The sequence below is a fragment of the Gorilla gorilla genome, chromosome 20 (genome assembly GCF_029281585.2).
Source record: "Gorilla gorilla gorilla isolate KB3781 chromosome 20, NHGRI_mGorGor1-v2.1_pri, whole genome shotgun sequence".
In the NCBI taxonomy this organism is placed as follows: Eukaryota; Metazoa; Chordata; class Mammalia; order Primates; family Hominidae; genus Gorilla; species Gorilla gorilla.
Genome location: NC_073244.2, coordinates 41,308,759 through 41,328,053, shown reverse-complemented (window position 1 = coordinate 41,328,053; position 19,295 = coordinate 41,308,759). Strand labels below are relative to the sequence as shown.

Below are 19,295 nucleotides of genomic sequence, written 5' to 3'. Positions count from 1 at the left end.
CTTTGCTTCTGGATATGTGGTGCGTCCTCTCTGCTCATTGATTCCTATGGATTCATCATTTAGTTCTCCATTTAACTTCCTTATGCAGCTACCAGCTCATCACATCAAGGAAAAGATGCAGGATGAGGCAAGACCATCCTGGTTCTAGGTGGATTGTCTCAGAGAGGGCCCAACTTATTTTCAGGAGGAGCAGTAAAAGCAGGGGCCCTGAGGGGCAGGGCTGGTGAAGACCATGGTCCTGTGACCTGCTGCCCATCCCTTCCCCTTCAGAGCAGCCCAGTTGCTTTTCTGCACCAGACATGCACTGACAAAGCCCTAAATCTTTGCCCTCATCACCAGGGTCCCACTGTGCCAGGACTAAGGGCCTGTCATCTCGGCTGCACCAGAGCATGGCTGGGCATTGCCAGTGTCCCCAGCCAGGCTGACGTCCCTTTCCAATGAAAAGCTCAGCAGATTGGACCTGCCCTGTATGTCTGCCTTGGAAAACCATTGACAGGGAGTCATAGAAATCCTCCCGAGTTTTTTTTTTTTTATTAGCCGTATTTATCACCTTCTCAAAATCAATTGCATATTTTAAATTAAAACAAATGACTATTTCTAGACTAATCAATACTTGCATCTTTGCCTTTTAAAAAGTAAAAAGTTTAATGTAAAGAAATCCTCATCTTTGCTCCCATCAATTCAATTTTAACATAATTCAATATTTAATAAATATAATCCTCTTTGTGCAGAACAATGTCATAGAAAATGCAAAAGATTTCATGGTATCCAAGGTCTCGTGAGGTGGAAAATGATGCCTCTTCCCCCGGAAACTCCCAACCTCTGGGTACTTTCCTCACCTTTTTCACATATCAGGAGCTGTTTATTCCTACGAAGTCTAAAAAAAAAAATGGGTTTATGTATTTAATGATTCTAAAACCAAAATGCTACCTACTGTCTGCACAATTGCCATTTTTATCCCTTTAAACTTCTCCAGCTTGATGTTTCTAAAAGGGCAAAAGCAGAAAACCCTTATATAATACCTAATTTGTACATCTGCGGTTTCCTTCAGACTGGTACAGGCACCATATGTTTTTAATTATCATAATAGCCCTAAAGAACCTGTTCTGTGGGAAACACATATGATCCTTTTATTACTGGTTTGTAATTTAAACAGTTTTAACAGAAAAGGTCTGGCTATCAGGGAGTGACAGCCTCAAAGGCCTAAGATCCCAGCCATCGACCTCTGGAAGCTCAAGTTCAGATCCCACCCACCGAGGGAGACCTCCTTCCCCCTGCCTGACAGAGGTAATTGGGCACATGTGAAGCGGCTCTGTGGGACCTTAAAAGACATAATCTGGGATCTCCAGTGACGCCGGGTTTTGGTCAGAGTCCGGCACAATGAGAATAAGGTTGATAAATATTATCCCGGTCTGACCTCCGCTGCTGTCGCGGTTGGGGGCAGGGAGGGGCAGCTGGAGCCCTGGGCCACCCACTCTCTATGCTCCCTCAGACCTGGACCTCAGGGAACAATTGCAAGGTGGGGGTCAGGTTTCCTCGGGGCCCTCTCGCTGCGGGGGAAGGAGGGAGATGACAGATTTTTGCTTTTTTTCCCTGAGGCTGGAAAATGACTGAATAAATATAGACCTAAAAAGAACTGATTCACAGACTGTGACATGGAAGGACTCAGGGTTATCACTGCGACTTTGTCATTTATGGAGAGGTGAGGACACTGAGGGGATAGGAGGAGAGCTCCTCAGGGTCACGTGGCAGGTTCAAAGCCACTCTGGTCACAACCCAAACACCTGGTCCCTATCCAGTGCCCCGCCCGCGCGCTCCAAGACGGTGCTCCCCAGGCTCTGTCTCAGGTTAGGATCGCCAAATCGCAGAATCGTGGCTCAGAAATGCCCCATTCTCTCCTGACATGAGCCTGGCGGGCTGGCAGGAACTGGCTGTTGTTATGTACTTTTGGTTGGTTTATTTTTGATGCATCTCAAATGTGTATTAAAGGCACAGAAAAGCACCCGCAAGGTAAGGCAGCTGAGTGGCCACTCCCAGGGACCTCCACTGCCCAGAGAAGCCACTCCCAGGAACCGCCACTACCCGGAGAGGCCACACGCGGGGACCGCCACTACCCAGAGAGGCCACACACAGGGATCTCCACTGCATGGAAAGGCCACAGGCAGGGATCCCTCCACTGCCCGGAGAGGCCACATGCAGGGACCCTCACTACCTGGACAAGCCACTCCCGGGGACTTCCACTACCCGAAGAGGCCACATGCAGGGACCCCCACTACCCAGAGAGGCCACACACAGGGACCTCCACTGTCCAGAGGGGCCACTCCCAGGAACCTCCACTGTCCAGTGAGGCCACATACAGGGACTTCCACTGTCCGGAGAGGCCACAGGCAGGGATCCCCCGACTGCCCGGAGAGGCCACTCCCAGGGACCTCCACTGTCCAGCTCTGAATCTCAGCCCCGTCATTTACATGCGAGTGATCTTAGGTGTGACAAGATGCTGCTCGGTGCCTCAGTTTCCCCATATTTAAAATGAGAATAATAAATACTCCATCCACATCCTTGGGTTTTCATGAGGATGAAATGTAAGAGGCTAATTTGCACTCTCATCCGTACGGAGCTTAGAACAGGACTTGCCACAGAGGAAGTCTTTATTATTTACAACTTTGCTTGGAAGGTTAGTGGGTGAGTTCAGAGGACCAGATCCTGCTGCTGGGATAAAGGGAGCCGTTCCTTGGGCATGGAGATATTTTGGGGAAACAGTCGTCTGCCCCAGACCCAGGATGCCCCCACATGGCTGGTTTTTGAATGGAACAAAACGTCCCGGTGGTAACTGATTTCTGGGTGACCCCTCACAGACACTCAGGGTGTGGGGCAGGGTTAGGAGCCATGGCTGACTGAGTTCTCCTCTAGGCTGCCCAAAGGCCAGGACTGATTTTACATAGTTGCCCTGAAAGTGACTTTCTTTATTCCACGACTGCTTGATTTTAGCATCCAAGCGTGACCTGGGATATTTTATTACTTTGTTTTTTCTGTTTATTGGTGGTCACAGCCTGACGTTATAAATGCTGTGTCTTGGAGGACTGGTGTGATGTGGTTGATGACACTGATTGCTGTCATCTGTGAGATGGGCTGTCAGGTTCGGTGCTTGGCATTGGAGGTGTGTGTCTCACGGAATTCCCCTCCCTGACTCTGCAACAGCTATCCTCACGCCTGGTGTTCAGCTGGCCAAGCTGAGGCTCAGAGGGGCCCCCTGGAGTGGGAAGGTCATAACCTGAGGTGCTGGAAGAGTAGAAAATGACAGCAAGAGCAGACAGCAGGCATTGGAGATGACAGAAGGTGGGGATGTGGGAGGGGTAAGGGTTTAAAAATCACCTGTTGTGTACAGCGTTCACTATTCAGGTGACGGGTACACTAAAAGTCCAAACTTCACTACATGCAATGATATAAAAACAAACACAAATTTAAAAAGAAAAAGAAAAAAGACTGTGGGCAAGCCATCTAGCATCTCTTGGCCTCAGTTTCCTCATTCATAAAATGGGTTCTGATAATGACAGAGGGTGTCTGGTTACGCAGAAGTGGCTGGGGTCCAGAAGTGCTGAAGGCCTGGCAGACCTGTGGGCTTCACAGGAGGGTGGGGCCCCACCGGGGCAAGGCTCGGAACAAGTCCGGTAGCAGGCCAAGTCTCCCCAGATCACCCCATCTTTCCTCCTCTGCAACATGCTCTCTCCCCGGGTAAGTAGATGGAGCCGTCATTCACTCAGCTGACCTTACCCTTGAAGAAGCAGGGCAGGCAGTCACAAGCCCAGATTTGGCTTCCTAACTGACCCCAGAAGACCAAGAAGAAGCTCTCTGATAAGTTAAAAAAAAAAAAAAAAAAAAAGGAGGGGGTCTACACATTCCCCACCCCCGAGGGGTTGAGCTTTCCTTTTGGCAAAAAGAGGAGCAGATGGTCACCCTCATTTGAGATGTCAGTGGTGACCTCTCAACGCAACAAACAGAAGTGCATCTTAATCAGAGTTCTTCCCGGACAAGGCGATGGCACGGACCCGCCCCTCTAGGAAATAAGACCTTCTTAATCACAGCCCTGCAGCCACAGTGGCTGTTCTCCACCCCTGCCTACCAGGTGCCAGCCCAGCTCTGTGGCCCCGCCGAGCCCAGGCAGGAGTGGAGCATCTCCCCGTTTCCAATCCTTGGAGTCATAACTCACATTACTTCCATCCCATCTGCACCCAGTGAAGGCAGAGCAGGGAAAAGAGCATAAAACACAAAGTTCCCACAGACAACATCTGTCTCAGTGCAAACAATGGACCATTATCTTGTAAATAATTCTGATTAAGCTGCAGCATTTCCTCCTGAAACTGGCGGTGGGAGTGGAGCAAGCGGGAGGAGGTGCTACTGGAGCTCCAGCCCGAGCGCCAGGGGCTGCACTTGGGGGTCTCCCTGACCCTGGAAGCCTCCCAACATCCCTACCCACAGCCACTGAGCACCCTTCTCCCCAGCCTGACCACCAGGACCACCAGCAGTGGGATGGCCCATCCCATCAGCCTGGGCACCTACAGCCCCAGGAGGCTTCGGAAAAGGTTCCCTGCCAGGATCCTTTCATTTCTGCTGGCCTTCTCTCTCTCTCTCCTCTTTACCCATTTCTTCCACTCTTTCCTCTCTTCCAGATGCAACCTCCACCATTTCTCTTCTACTCTCTTCTTACTTGTTTTCTCTCTTACCTTCTCCTTTCCTTTTTTCTTTTTTTAGATCTTGCTCTGTTGCCCAGTCTGGCCTCCACCTCCTGGGCTCGAGTGATCCTCCTGCCTCAGTCTCCTGAGTAGCTGGGAACACAGGCATGTGCCAACACACCCGACTCTTTCATTGAATTTTATCTTCCCAGGTCTCCAGGTTCTCTTTAATCCTCCTCCTTCTTCTCTTTGTACTGCATTTGCACTTCTCTCCCTCTATCTTCATGCATTTCTCTTCCTTTCAGCCATTTACCCCTCTCTTGTTTTCTGGTCCCTTAGCCCTTGGGTTCTCTGTGGCACTCTCCCTCTCCCTTGGTCCCCCCATCCCAGGTCCCTGGGGCTAGGCCTCCCCGCTGTCCCATCCCAGATACACCTTGACATAGTGGGAATTGTGTGTGTCCATCTGGAGGTTCCAGGCCTGTGTGCCCCAGCCTGTCCTTGGGCTCATCCGCAGGGGTTGTCAGGCTGGGCAAGGGGCCCTTAGGAATCCCTCTTCCCACCACTAGAGCATCCGTCACGCCCAGCGCCTCTCCCTCCTGTGTCTTCTGGGATGTGAGATCAGCCTGCCTGGCAAACCCCAGTCCCATCACCCACCTCACACAACAGCTCCTTTTGCAAAACCCACTGTTGTGAAAGAAAACTGGGGACTTCACAAAACCACCCCAACGTGACATCCAGGTGTTTAACCTGTGCAAATTAGAGGGGATCATTCACTTTGCAGGGGCATTTACCTCAAAAGCTTCAAGAAAATTCCCTTTGTGATTTAAAATTAAATTACTGGGTATCATTTAGAAAGGACAGTTCTAGAGCCCAAAGTCTTAATCCAAAAACCACTGATACAAGAATCTGGGCCACCGATTGGTCACGAGAGATGATTTTAAAAAATTTCCTAATGGTAAATACTTTTTACCACTAGAAAACAGTGAAAACAGCTCAGTTGGAGCCAATGGGGGTGTGTCTGTCCATCGCAGGAATGGGCTTGTTGAATTATCATATGGGTTCCCCAACAGACCTCCAGATGTGTTCACCCCAGGGATGGGAAGAATCCCAGATGGGCCATCCAGAAAGAGACGTTCCAGCGGTGAGTACAAATTGGCAAGGATGAGGGTGGGGCACCATGATTTATAATAACCTGCCCAGATTCTCCAGCCACTCGGCAGGGTTTTAGTGGGTTCTGGGTCTTCATCGAAGCTCTGCCTGGAGCCTACGTGGCTGCAGAAAGCCTAAAATACTTGAAATGAGGGTGACTCGACAACCTCCAAGTTCTTCATATTCACTTTATTCTCTTAAGGGATACATGAGTGCCTCATTTGATGGGTGATAACCCTGAGGCAATTGGATTAAGAAATGCCTATGACAAGATATCAAATTGAAAGCAAAAAGCCAAGGACTTGTGGGTTTCCCGTGTAGAGACAGAGCGTACTGTTCCAAACTACCCCGGGCTTCCAAGCTCAGAGTGATTTTCAGTGACCAAGGGAATTCTCGGGATGGAAAAGTGGGATGGTCACAGGCACAGAAGGAAGTGAATGTGAACTGCTTCCGTGCCCCGTGAGTGCAAGATGAGAGCCCGAGCCCGTGTCTCTCGGTGCCTGGGTTCCCACCCTCTAAGTGTGATGGATACATGTATTGAAAGGGAGCAGGAGGCACTTTTATCCAAAAGGGAACTCCTGGATTCACACATTGGTATCTGTAAAGCACTCAGAGATAACCAGATCATCATAAAAAATACAATCTTCTCAAGCTCAACTGTGAGCTCGACAGGTTGAAAAATAAGAGAGAAAAAAGTCAGATAATCAGGTTTTTCTTGCACTTCCATGAGCTGAAAATCCAGTTTCATTGATCTCCTTTCTTTTCTTTTCTTTTACTATTTTAACAGACTTCCACAATTAAAAGAAAATCCTCAATGGTCTTCTTCTAATTTAACAGAAATATCTTCAGGATAAGGCAAGTTTCATATGCTTGTGCACTGGAATGGCAGATGGCCTTGCCCAAACAGAAAGCCCGCATGCTCTTACGCTTGTGGGAAACCAGAACACATCCCAGGGGCCCTACTGGTATGGGGACTCCAGGACTGACAGGGTCCGGAGGAGTCATCTGAAAAGTGAGGACTGGAAAAGGGTGGTGGAGACTATAGAGTTTAAGACCTAAGAGGGTCTGGAGCAGACATCTGGAATGCTCCCTCCTTTGGCTGAGAGGAAAATGGTGCCCAAAGAGGACACGTGAGTTGTCTGAGCTCCTTGAAACACGATTGCTTCAAGGTCTTTTGACCCCCAGACCAGCCCGCCAGTCCTTCCTCCAGTAACCTGGCCCCTAAGCTGAGAGGCCATGCACTTCCCTCCCCACAGGAGCCATGACCTGCACATCTGTTCTCATCTGTGGCTCTGGTAGGTCTGCGACTTTCTACAGGGTACCCAAGAGGGTGTTCTCACTTGAAGCAGATACTGTTGGTTCCTCATTCCTTCCCTTCTGATTATCTGATTATCTGGCAATACCAATGGCCTCTTGCTTCGTTCTGCCTGAGGGCTTTCTCTCACTATGGGAAGAATGGTTGGCCATCAGGTGGGCTGGAGGGACCCTCAGCTGCTGGGAGAGGAAAAGCTGGTGTGTAAATACCCCGGCTCCTTCAATCCTTGAAGAGACTGTTCCAAGAGGAGCTCCACATAGTACCTTAGAGGATCCCCAAAGGGGCTGAGCCCCCATGGTCCTGCAGTACTGACCCTCTCATGAGTGCACCTGTGCTTGTTGATTTACCTGCCTTCTCTGTCTCCCTTCCTTGCTCCCTCACTCATGCTTCCTGGGTCACCTCCCATATCTACTGCCTGCATCCAGGTCCTTACCTCAGGATCTGCTCTAGGGAGACACAGCTAGGTCACCAAGGAAGTCTTAGGGGATTGAGAGGACTAACGACCCCTCTACTTGACAAGAAAGAGCTAATCCTAGTGTGAGTCCCTAATTATCCACCGGGGCCACTGTGCACCCCAGCAAAACCACCTTCAGCCCTTCCCCAGGTGCAGGGCACACCTGGGAGTGGCCTGTCCTTGTGGTCAACCCCAGCTCTCTTCCCAGTAGAGACAAATCCCAACTCAAGAAAAAAGCAACTTGTCCATCATATAAAAAGAGCAATAATTTGGTAAATTAATTGCAAATTTGCTTTCCCCGCTTGGTTGCCTTTCTCCTTTTATGTGGATAATTGAGAGCATATTATGTTAATTTGACAACAACAGAAGTTCAAAAAGAAAACTTAACCTTGTGAGCAGTGAGTTACCATTAGATGGGTGTGTCTGGACAACTCCACAAAGAACATGAAAGACAAACCCCTCGTGAAGCCAGCCAATGTCTGGATGCACAAATGGCTATTTTTGCTAATGAAATAGCTGTGCAGAGTTCCCCAACTTTAACCTTGAAAATGTGCATCCCTTGCTCCAGAGGCAGAATCTGCTTACGCAGAGACAATATTGCCAATGTGCTGCTGCCGATTTGGGGATGTAATTTAATCATGGGGAAGTTTCTTTGAGAAAAAGTGACTATACTTATGGAATAATCATCTCCCAACATTTAGATTCTTTTTCTCCAACCAGAATATCTACAATCTCATCAAAGCAAACACACTTCCGAACATGTGTAAATAGAAAAGTGGATCTGAAGACTCTCTTACTGCAAGGCACTCTGCCCTTCCTTGGCCTCTCTCATCTGGTCACAGATGTCTCCTTGGAACTCTGCTCCATATACAATGGGGCGGGGGGGGTGGTCTCTTATCCAGACCAGGGTGCTCATGTTAGGAAGGGTCCAGGTCTCAGGCTGAGGGTAGATCCAATGGATGATGTTTACGTTTGTTCCAGGTCTGAATTCAAACAGGTGGGGTTTGTTATAATCCCACATGTGGATGGGTGGTGACTTGGGGGAAGGTGGGCTTGTTATATTTCCACATGGGGATGGATGGTGGTTTACAGGGGAGGTGGGCTTGTTATATATCCACGTAGGGATGGATGATGGTTTATGGGGGAGGTGGGCTTGTTATATTCCCATGTGGGGATGGATGGTGGTATATGGGGAAGGTGGGCTTGTTATAATCCCACTTGGGGATGGAAGGTGGCTTAGGGGGAAGGAACACACAGGAAAAAGAATTCCTGACCCCCTTGCAGAGCTGTGAAATGAAGTTGGCTCATTCCACAGAACTGAATCCACCCAGCTCCCCGGCAGGCAGAAGACGGGATATTCCCAAGAACATGCAACTGTTGAGAAGGAAGTTGTTACCCAGGGATGGGGGTGATGAGGAGGAGATGGATGGGAAGCAGCGGGAGTGTACGGCGTGAGTGCCCTGAAATGAGAAGATGGGGAGCAGGACGGAGCTGGCTTCATAAAAACAGGAGAATGAGAATCCACAAAGGCCTCCTCTAAGCTTGAGAAGTTTCCACCAGGGAGCAACTCAGGAAATACCCCCTGCTTTAGAAACGGAAATGCTTCCGAGTCTTCCAGCTTGGAGATCCCGTTAGGGGGATTGGGCCCCCATGGAAAGGAAGAGAGAACAGCAGATGCCTGAATACATGGCTCCAGGGAGCCTTCCATGCTGTCAACGCAAAGGGCTGGGAAGATCCGTTCCCTTCAGCAGCCTCTCCCTCACTGGCTTTGCACTCCCTCTGCCTCCAAAGCCCAGCCCCCCACACGCCATCTATACCCCTCTGGGCCCCATCCCAGGAGGACTGGCAAAACCCACAGGTGCTATGGTGCCCCAGGTTTGCATGAAGTGGGCAGCGGGGTGTACATGACCGGCAACGCCAGGAACAGTGTGATCAGCCCTGGACAGAGGCCCCGAGAAAAAGGCTTGGAGGAATTTTCCCTCGATGTGCACCCCATTCCCCTTGGGGCAGGTCCTCAGACTCAGGGGACATTGCAAATAAAGAAAAACCTCTCCTGGGGCCCTACTTCTTGTACAGGCTGGCCTATGTACACTGGCAGTGGAAACTGGCCCTGCCTAAATGTGGCCACACAGACCTGGGGCCTGGAGGTTAGGGTCATTCACTTTACCTTTGCTAGGCATTTAGGGATCCATCACAGTTTCCATAGGAACCCATGGTATGTGCTCCCAGCTTCATATGAAGGGAATCAGGCAACAGTCCTGGGCACTGACCACCAGGAAATCTGACAACCTTCTTCACAACCGACATTTTCTCTTTGAAGCTTTTATCGCGTCTTCTCAGACTCCGAATCTCTCACTTTTTACCTCTTTCCCAAAATAAAAGACAACCTAATGCCATACTGTGGTCTTTGGAGTCAGAGTCACTTGAAAAGGTTTTATGAGAAATACTGGAAAAAATGTTTCAACCAGCTAGGGTGATGCAATTGTCCTGTTGCGGAGGCCAGGGTTGTTCAATGAGCATTTCTGGGTTTCCGTTCCCTTGTTACACAGAGGACACTTTATTTATTTGGGGTTGTGAAGCACGGACTTGGGGCTTCAGATTGTGTCCTATGAGATTGTGTCCTACCCCCAGTCCCCCAAAAAGGACCAGTTAGACAAGGGCTCAGGGATGGTCATTGAATTTAGAAATTTACAAAACACGTCCAAGCAAAGAAGCTTGGAAACACCGTTGAAATGGCAGGACCCTCAAGTCCAGCTCACGGAACACAAAACCAAGCAACACAAGCAAAAAGCAAAATCGGTTCTTCCCACACCTCTCTCCCCACCAGGAGGCAAAGTGGAAGGACAGGCAAAAGCCTGTTACAGCAAACACAAGTACAGTCCGAAAAGGTCAGCAGAACATAAAGATTCCCACCTCCGCGAATCCTGAGTCTCTTCATTACAAACTACCCCTTCGCAGGATGAAAAGAACATGTTCAGATTTGCTGAAGGGAGGCTGGGTGTCAGCGTTTCCACATCTGGGATGGGGCATGATGGCCGGCATACTCCGTGCCCAAGTACCCCCCACCCCCACCACCCCAGCCACAGTTCCTTTGGGCGGTTGTGGGGTCTAGACACCTAAAAGTCACTTGTACAGAGAAACGGGCCCGTGTCGCCTGGCTCTCCCCCACCCCCCACAGTCATCCACCCAAATTGGAAGGTCCTTTTCCACTTGCATGTTTATGAATTGTTACTCACAGGGCCCACCTAAGAGTGGATAGAAAAATGCAATGATCTGCCCCGGCAAACAGCCCAAGAAGCAGGGTCAATGGCATTCCCTGAATGTCCTGTTGAGGCTTCCAACAGAGAGAAGAATGTCAGGGGGTGAGGGGGGTGTTGCGGAATGAATTAACATAATGACTCCAAACTGCACTAATGTTTCACAGCTTTTTTTTTTTATTAGCAATACCAAGATAAGTTATTGAAGCATTTTTAGTATTATTTTACATTCCATTCATAAATGACCTAACTTGTAACTCAGCATACAGCACACTTAAAGATATAGTTTGACACTTATTCAGAAAGCTACAATTATTATAACTTACATGCCTTCATTACCAGGAACACCTTAATATATCTTCTAATTACTTCAACAATACTCTGTTCCAAAGCACACGATCACCCCGTACAAGTTTACATATTTTGCTTCAATCACCATTTTTAAGTTGTAGATGTCAAGGTGCTGTTCACTGAAATTTTACTGTCATCTGCTCCTGGTTAATAGGACGACCTGACACAATATTAAACTAGCAATATTTCTGCTTAAATACTATGGAGAAAGAGAATTACTGCACTTTTCTGTATTCCTCTAAAGTGTTACAAAATACAGGACAATCAGACACAAGCAGTAATATCCACGAGACCACTGCAGGACCCACCTCTACACGCTCAGGTGAGCTGGTGGAACAGCCCCCCACCCCCAGCCAGGTTGTCCACAGGTGAAGGGATCTGTCATCCACCAGCAGTTGTCACTCAGGATTTATGACTTTGAGGGAGTTTTCTCTCCTGCTCAAGTTACTAAGCCTTTGCAATCCATGACTAATAGTGGAACATATGGGGTAATATTTTTAGCCTCTGATTCTCTGCTATATATACTGTAGATTGGTGCGCCGTGTGTATACACATACCTATGCCAATGGTAATTATTTATTCAACACACATATGTGTATACATTCTTCTCTTGACTTTACACGATTAACAAGCTGCAGATAACCACCGAGGACCACGAACAGACAAGGGCAAGTCCAGATAGACCGACTAGGACAGGGAGTGTCACTTACCTGCAAGAAAATGTGCAGATTTATTAAATAATCCAGAAACCATCAGGGCTAGAGGCATTTGAAAGCAAGGGCAGGGCCACATCCCCTAATCGTTTAATGGAATAATGACAATAAAGTGGTATTTATAAAATTTGGTCCTTCTGTCTCTGGCTAAAGCAAGAATAGTCAACATGATTAGGGCAGGCTGGCAATTAGACGTAGAGGTGCTGTTGATCAGCACTAAGTAATAGGAGATAATTACTGCCTATTTGAAACCTGGGCTTTGCACACAACATCCGAAATTAAAAAGAAAAAGAAAAAAAAGAAAAAACCTGACGCCTTCAGCAGGTAAGATGTAGCCTGTGTCTAGATAGTTGTCCGTTTCAACCAGCGCTTTGATTCAGCAGTCTAAAAAGGTAGACGCCAGTGCTTAGACCTAGGGTATCTGCACCCACTTAAGACATGGGTGGGCTCACACTGTTCCTATTTCAGATGGCGGTGCCTGGGTCTGATTGGAGAGTTTATATTTCCTCAGTGATGTGGGTGTCTGTTCCGACAACACTCTCTTCTCTCAATACTCTCTTCCTCCCTCCCAATCTTAAGTCATTACCAGGGGTGGGGAAAGGTATATATATGTTTCTTTTTTTTTTTTTGAACCAAAGAGGTTGATTGCCCTCTCCTCTCACCTAGACTTGGTCCTGAGCAGTAGGATTCATGCAGTCTGAAGAGAATATGGACATAGCAACTAAAATTAATGCTACCAGACTTCTCTCCTGATTCAGAGGCCCTGTTGATTCAGCCAGTAGCTTTTGGAGCCAAAAATATGCAGCAAAAGGAAAGGAACATAAACAAGGCTAAATGTCACCGGTGTTTGCCGACTTACAGACACCATCCATTTGTTTGTTCTGAAATGACGAGTGGACCATTTGGCAAATACAATGGTATTCACACAACAGTTCTGTCATCCTGCAGTGCAAACGACATCACGTCAGTGGCATTCCCATTTAATTTAAAAAGAGGGAAGGAGAATAGGAGAAGAATGCCTTTGGAGTATGGAGAGAGCTGCCATCCAGAGAGGCTGCCTCTCCATCAGACACAGTGCACACAGCAGGGCTCAGGATGAGGGCTGGGGAGAGCCCGCTCCAGGTGCTGATTTCTGCAGGAGACCCCAGGGGACATCACCTGTGTTTGTCCCTCCAGAGTCAAACAGAAAAGCTCTGCAGCAGGTTGTGAGGCAGCCAGCAGGGGCAGAACAGGGCGGTGATTTGCATTAGCTCACAAGGTTCTGCCCTTGGACTTCAAGGCAGGCCAAATGGTCCTCCCTCCTGGGGTCTAAGGTCAGGCCCCGGACACACAGTACGAATGAGAGCAGGCCAGACCATAGAGGTCAATAGCTAATCTGTAAATTATCCAATTGGGCAAAGGAGGTGAATGCAAAGGTGTGCTTTATCCATAGTCTCTGAGGCCAATCCATGTGAGAATCAGCTCACAAAAAAGAGAAGGAAGAGGTATGAGAGCACATTTGTCTTTAAATAAAGTAAGGCAGCAACAGAGACAAAAAGATTTTGCAGTGGAGATGCCCCAGGTCTCCCACACCCTCAAGCCAATTGCCTTCTTGTGCTGGCTGGGTACAGCCTGCACTCCCACACACTCGGCAGATTGGAATTTTATGGTTGTCTTCCTACGCCATTTTCCTACCTTCACCTCCCTTCTTCATTAGAACCTGCTGGCTTCTGGGCCACACTGTAGACTCTTGCACAAGATGAAAAATGTACCAATGGCCATAGCCTGTGTATCACAGTCTATACTCAGGGTGTCTGCACATATGCGGCCCTCACTGTGTATTTCATACCCCAGCCATGGCCTCCTTCCAAGTCTCTGACTGCAGACCTTTGCCGTTTCTTGGTCAAAGACTGAGGCAGGGCAGGACTCATTTCCTACCCCCAAGCACTTGCCTGGTATCAGGAAGAGAATGGAGTGGACACAGAAATAGTGTAACCATTGGGATGGGAGGTCATCACAAAATTGCCAGAATCATCTTCAAAGCAAACTTCCCCACATACCAAGAAAGAGCTATCAACCATGCATCACGGCAGAAGTGAGGAAATGAAACGTGCCTCTCTAACACTGATGGAGGTAAGGTTGATGCCTGCCGTGCTTAAGGGACGATTGTGACCCGAAGATGTTTGCACACTGACATCATTTCCTTGCAACAGTTTCACGTGGATGCTGAGCTCCGCGACGTCATGCAAACTCAACTGAGAAGCACTGATCCAAGCTCTTTTATCTCTATCATCTATTTCATCCCTACGCTTCCTTCCATCAGTGAGGAAACAGGCTTTCACAGAGCAAGCTTGCTTCAGAGACGACACACAGCCACTGCCCCCTTCCTCTTCTGTGTGTGCTGGCTATGAGGGGGCAGCTCTGGGTTGCACTGTGCTGGGGTGTTCTCCTGGAAGTCTTTAATGCATAGACAGAGGTGTGGCTTCCCAGAAACAAGGCATCGGCCCATCTGGGTCAACAAGTCCTCTACCACTGTAAAGTCTCTCTCACATCTCTGGCTTTGGCATTACCGGACAATGGATGGGGCCCTGTCACTGATGATGAGGGGTCTCCCATCACCATCTCACTGTCCAGCAGAATAACAGAGGACCAGTGTTTGCACCATTCATTCCCTAGGGATGACCATGGGAACACATCCCTCTTTACACCAGAGCAGGGGTTGACCAACTAAGACCCTGTGGGCCAATTCCAGTGCATCACCTGTCAGTACCTAAAGTTGTAATAGAATGCAACCACAGCCATCATTTTCCTATTGTCTATGGTAGCTGTGGTGCTATTTCCAAAGCGGAGGTGGGTGGTCGCCACAGACACCCCGTGGCCTGTGAGCCAACACTTTTATTCTCTGGCCCTTTAAGAAAATATTTGCTGCCTGTTGCTTTAGATTGAGTAGCTGGTAAAAGGGTAGGTATTGGCCAGGCGCGGTGGCTCATGCCTATAATCCCAGCACTTTGGGAGGCTGAGGTGGGCGGATCACCTGAGGTCAGAAGTTCAAGACCAGCCTGACCAACATGGTGAAACCCTGTCTCTACTAAAAATACAAAATTAGCCAGGTGTGGTGGCGTGCACCTGTAATCCCAGCTACTCGGGAGACAGGCAGGAGAATCGCTTGAACCCAGGAGATGGAAGTTGCAGTGAGCCGAGATCGCACACTGCACTCCAGCCCGGGCAACACAGCAAAACTCCATCTCCAAAAAAAAAAAAAAAAAAAAAAGTAAGTATTCTCCGACTGCCTATGCCGAGAAATCTATAAGGCTTAGGGAAAAGATAAGTCACATTTTAACAGAGTTCAGCTTTGGTTGTCCTGGTTCATCTCATCACACATATAAAAATATGTAATTTGAAGAGGTTTCAATGGACCCGAATTCCTGGGGGGGGGGGATCCCAATTATTTCACTAATGTGGAAGGCCAGAAGACCTTTATTCCATAGTCTCAGGTATAATTTCGGTTGGGGAAGCCAGTTGCCCAATAACCTGAGGATGATAAGCTAGGGATGTTAGGACGACTGCTGTTAATGGGCTTGCATTCTCCCTCGCTTCCTCCCAGGCCCACTGGGTCACTAGGTCTGGTAGCCACTGCACATAGGGCCTCGTGCCCACAATCAACATGCTGATATTTATTTCATGTTTATTTTACAGAAGAGGTCTCGCTCTGTCACCCAGGCTCGAGTGCAATGTCATGATCCTAGCTCACAGTGGCCTTGAACTCCTGGGCTTATGCAACGCCCCTGCCTCAGCCTCCCAGAGTGCTGGGATTACAGGTGTGAGCCGCAGTGCCTGCCCTCAGCCTGCTTACAGATGCTACCAGTTCAGCCAGCCTTCCGTGAGTGGCAGTCACTACAGAGCAGAGCTCCTTGGGGCAAAGGGGAGTGTGCTCTTTTCCCTGCTTTCCCATTCATCTGTCATTCATTCTTCTCTGTCCTGCCTACCCCTGGGTCCACCAAAGGACACAGTGCAAAGCCTGATTGGGAGACCTGGCACACAACAACTCCACACCCTGGCCATCTCTCTTAGGTTTGAAAGGCAAGGAGTAAGGGTGATCTGGTTGCTGTCCAAATCCACAAACTCCCAAATGAAACACACTTTTTAACCGTTCCATGCAGTGGGCCCCACGGGTGCTGTGCAGATCAGCCTTGGTGCTGTGTGCACAGGGAAGCCTTCCCCTTCCAAGCCAAGTGCCGACCCAACAGTGCATTAGCATTTCTCAGACTAGACTGGGCTTGTCTGCCTTGCTTTGTCCATGGATGCAAACACTGCTCTGGTCTTCCCCTCTCCACCTTTAAATACTCATGTGGAGTCTGTCCCATTACAAAACCAAGGTCAAACATTCCAATAAAACCAAGGGCACATCCAAATTCTCCAATGGCACTGGAGTACCCTTGTACATTATGCTCTTTGACAGAATAAAGAAATGTGACCCATGCCTGGAGACTGGAAGTCACCTCAAGAAACTAAGGATTTGATTGGAGTGGGATTTCCTATAATGAGATCAGACCCCTAGTGGGATCTGACCCACTGTGGAAGCAAAGATGCCTGTCCTCTGGCTTAATCCAAGATGGCTTAACTGCTTCCTTGGGATTATTGTAATATGTCTCTGACAGGCAGTGTGCTGTCCTCTGTGGAAAGAGCTTTAGAAAATTCCCACTGAAGCTCTGGACACTGTCATACGCAACAGGCGTCTCCCCACCCAACTGGCTGGGTCGGCTTCTCCCCTCGGTGGCTTTCCTTCTTTACCAGAGTTAGGAATCCATTGGCTGTTAGGATGGGTAGGGCACACTGGCCAGGACCCTGGCTCTATGGCACCAAGGAATTTAGGACCAGAGTTTTAAAAGTTAGGAAGAAGGTATGCAGAAATGACAGAAGATCCTGAAAGTACAGCCTGAAATATGAGTATCACCCACAGAATAGGGTGAGATGCCACCTTCTCCAAATCAACAGCAAGGGTTGGAGGAGCTGCTGAGATCTGTGGGGAGTTTATATGATTTGAACTAGGTATTTCTGATGCTTGTTCAAACACTTTTACACCCCTTGAGAACAGAGCTCTTCCTTAAAAAACACAAGAACATTAGCTCCTCCTATAAGCCTGTTTCTATAATCATGAAAGTGGGGATTTAGGTCTACTAACCAGACAAAACCAGCCCTGAACTTTATCCATCTGAGATGAGAAATCTAGGAATGATGCTTTGGTCTGACAAAGCCCAGATTCTTAAGGAGAAATAGTGATCAGCCTGGTAGGCGGATTTAGAAACCCGTACCTACTTTGAGTGAAGAAGAGAAGGAGGAATAAACATTAGAAATATTTTATTCATTGTGCTAATATCACTTCTACCCTTGCAAAGGGAAGCTAGTGGGGGTTTGAAGCTTACAAATGTCACTTGTGCTTCTTACCATGCTAAAAAGAGAGTGAATTACACTATTTAAGAAAAAAAAAAAAAACAGCCCATTTGGATTTGTGTTCCTCCTAGGTTGTAACTTTTAGAAAGGATGAATATGTCTGGACCTTCTGGGATATCACAGTCGCCCGCAAGAAAATAAGAAGAGGACTGCAATTATGGTGGGCCAGATATGGGGGGAGTGGGATGAGAACTGGCAGAGTCAGGCCCATCCTAGAGGCAAGAGGGCAGTGGCCCCACCCCCACGCAAATGCAAGAGCCAGGGAGGGTCTTTTCCTGCCTACTTCCAAACTAAAGCAAGAGGACGCAGAAGAAATGGGGCCAAATGGAATGCAGAACTCACACTCTCTAAAAATAGGCGGCTCGTGGCCAGAGTCAATTTCAGCATCTTCCCAGGAGTGGAAGGCGGAACAAGGGGCCTGAACCCTCTGCTGCAGAAGCAACCAGGAAGCCTTCAAGCTTGGCTGACATGAGGGTCCCCAAGCCCCATGAAAGAGACGAGGGGTGGGGGGCACAACTTACATCCCAGGGTCTGCTGCCCAAAGGCTGAAGGGTGGATAGGCAACCCGGTTTGCACATAGTGGGGAAATGTCAGGGACGTGTTGTGTGCTGCTGTTTTGGGAAAAGGTGAGAAGTTCCTAGGAGCTTGTAGCCCAGAGATAAAAGGCTCTCAAGACTCAGCAGGCTCCCTGACGTTGGCTTCCCATTCAACCTCGCCTGGTGCGAAAGGATACCACTGGGCAAACTTCCTCGAGCCAGGCAGCCTTCCTTCATTACTGATAGGAAGATGGGAAAATTAATAGGGGTAATATGAGCTCATTTCAATAATAATGAGCTCATGAACATGCCAGGTTTTGATCTTTTCTGATGCATGGATTCCTGGCAGGGACTATGGTCCTACGTAGGTAGTTGAAAGAACTGAAAATAGACTTAAAAAAAAAAAAGACTCTAAACAACAATAAAAAAGAAACCACCCCGATCACAAACCTAAAACAACAATGAAAAAAAGAAAAAAAAGCCTTAAACATTGCTCCCCCAGTTAAAAAAAAAAAGGGAAAAAATTTGGACTGACATAAAACGCTTTTTTCCTTTCTTTTAAATATTGTTTTTAACAGCTTCAAAAGTAATGAATTGTATGTGGCTAAAAATAGATCTGGGGGTAGTGGTTAATGGGGCCTTGTGAATCATTCAGCATAAGGAACTGTCAATATTTTTTTGAGCTGTCAGAAATCCATTTAGTGATTTTCGACAATTCAAAAAAATATTTCTGACCGCTTGATTCAGTTCCTAGTGAATTAGGGAAGAAGAGGAATAAAAGAAATATATCAATCTAAATTATGAACCCAGAGTCTAGCTTCCTGAATTCTTCTCTGTGCTTAAAGGAACAACAGGATGTTGAGGTTCAAAAATACTCTCTTCTATTTCCCCCCTTCCTTCCCTTTTCTTTCCTTCCCTTCCCTTCCTTCCTTCCTTCCTTCTTTCCATCCTGCCCTCCTGCCTTCCTGCCTTCCTTCCACAGGTGAAGTAAAATTACAGAAATCCATTCATAAATTACAGATGGAAAGGTATCATGGTCATTTGTCTCTGGTGAGGATATTTGGAGCTGGTTTCAAAGGGAAGAATGCATTGAGCTTCTTTTCGGAGAAAGGCTTCCAAATACAGATATCAGGGTGCCAAGAGAATGACTTTGATTCCCCCTGCCCACCCCAACATTCATTTGATCCAAACCTAGTCCTTAAACTTACAACGATGTTTGGAAATCTGGAATTCCTTTGGGGTACCCATATGCTTTAAGGAGATAAAGAAGTGTCAGTTTGCTACAGGATCAGACAAGCATGAATCCAAGATGCACAGGGTCACACCACTACTGTTCAGGGACTTCACAATGTACATGTCTTGTTAGAGCAACAGACAGACAGGTGAACAGACAGACAAACAGAAGGCAAGCGCAGAAGGC

General features: G+C 48.0%; 1 protein-coding gene across 21 annotated transcripts in view; it reads right to left on the bottom strand.

The window, feature by feature from the left end:
• The window catches only part of ZNF536 (zinc finger protein 536), a 489,254-nt gene that overhangs the window by 144,056 nt on the left and 325,903 nt on the right, over nt 1–19,295 (bottom strand). For 12 of the 21 annotated variants that reach the window (XM_055370940.2, XM_055370944.2, XM_063701203.1 and 9 more), the window contains one exon: nt 11,000–11,906. The exons of the other annotated variants lie outside the window; for them this stretch is intronic. In XM_055370940.2, coding sequence (XP_055226915.1) covers nt 11,899–11,906 — 8 coding nt within the window. In that variant the 3' untranslated portion in view covers nt 11,000–11,898. Of the gene's footprint in view, nt 1–10,999; nt 11,907–19,295 lie in introns of those variants that run through there. 21 annotated transcript variants of the gene reach the window in all.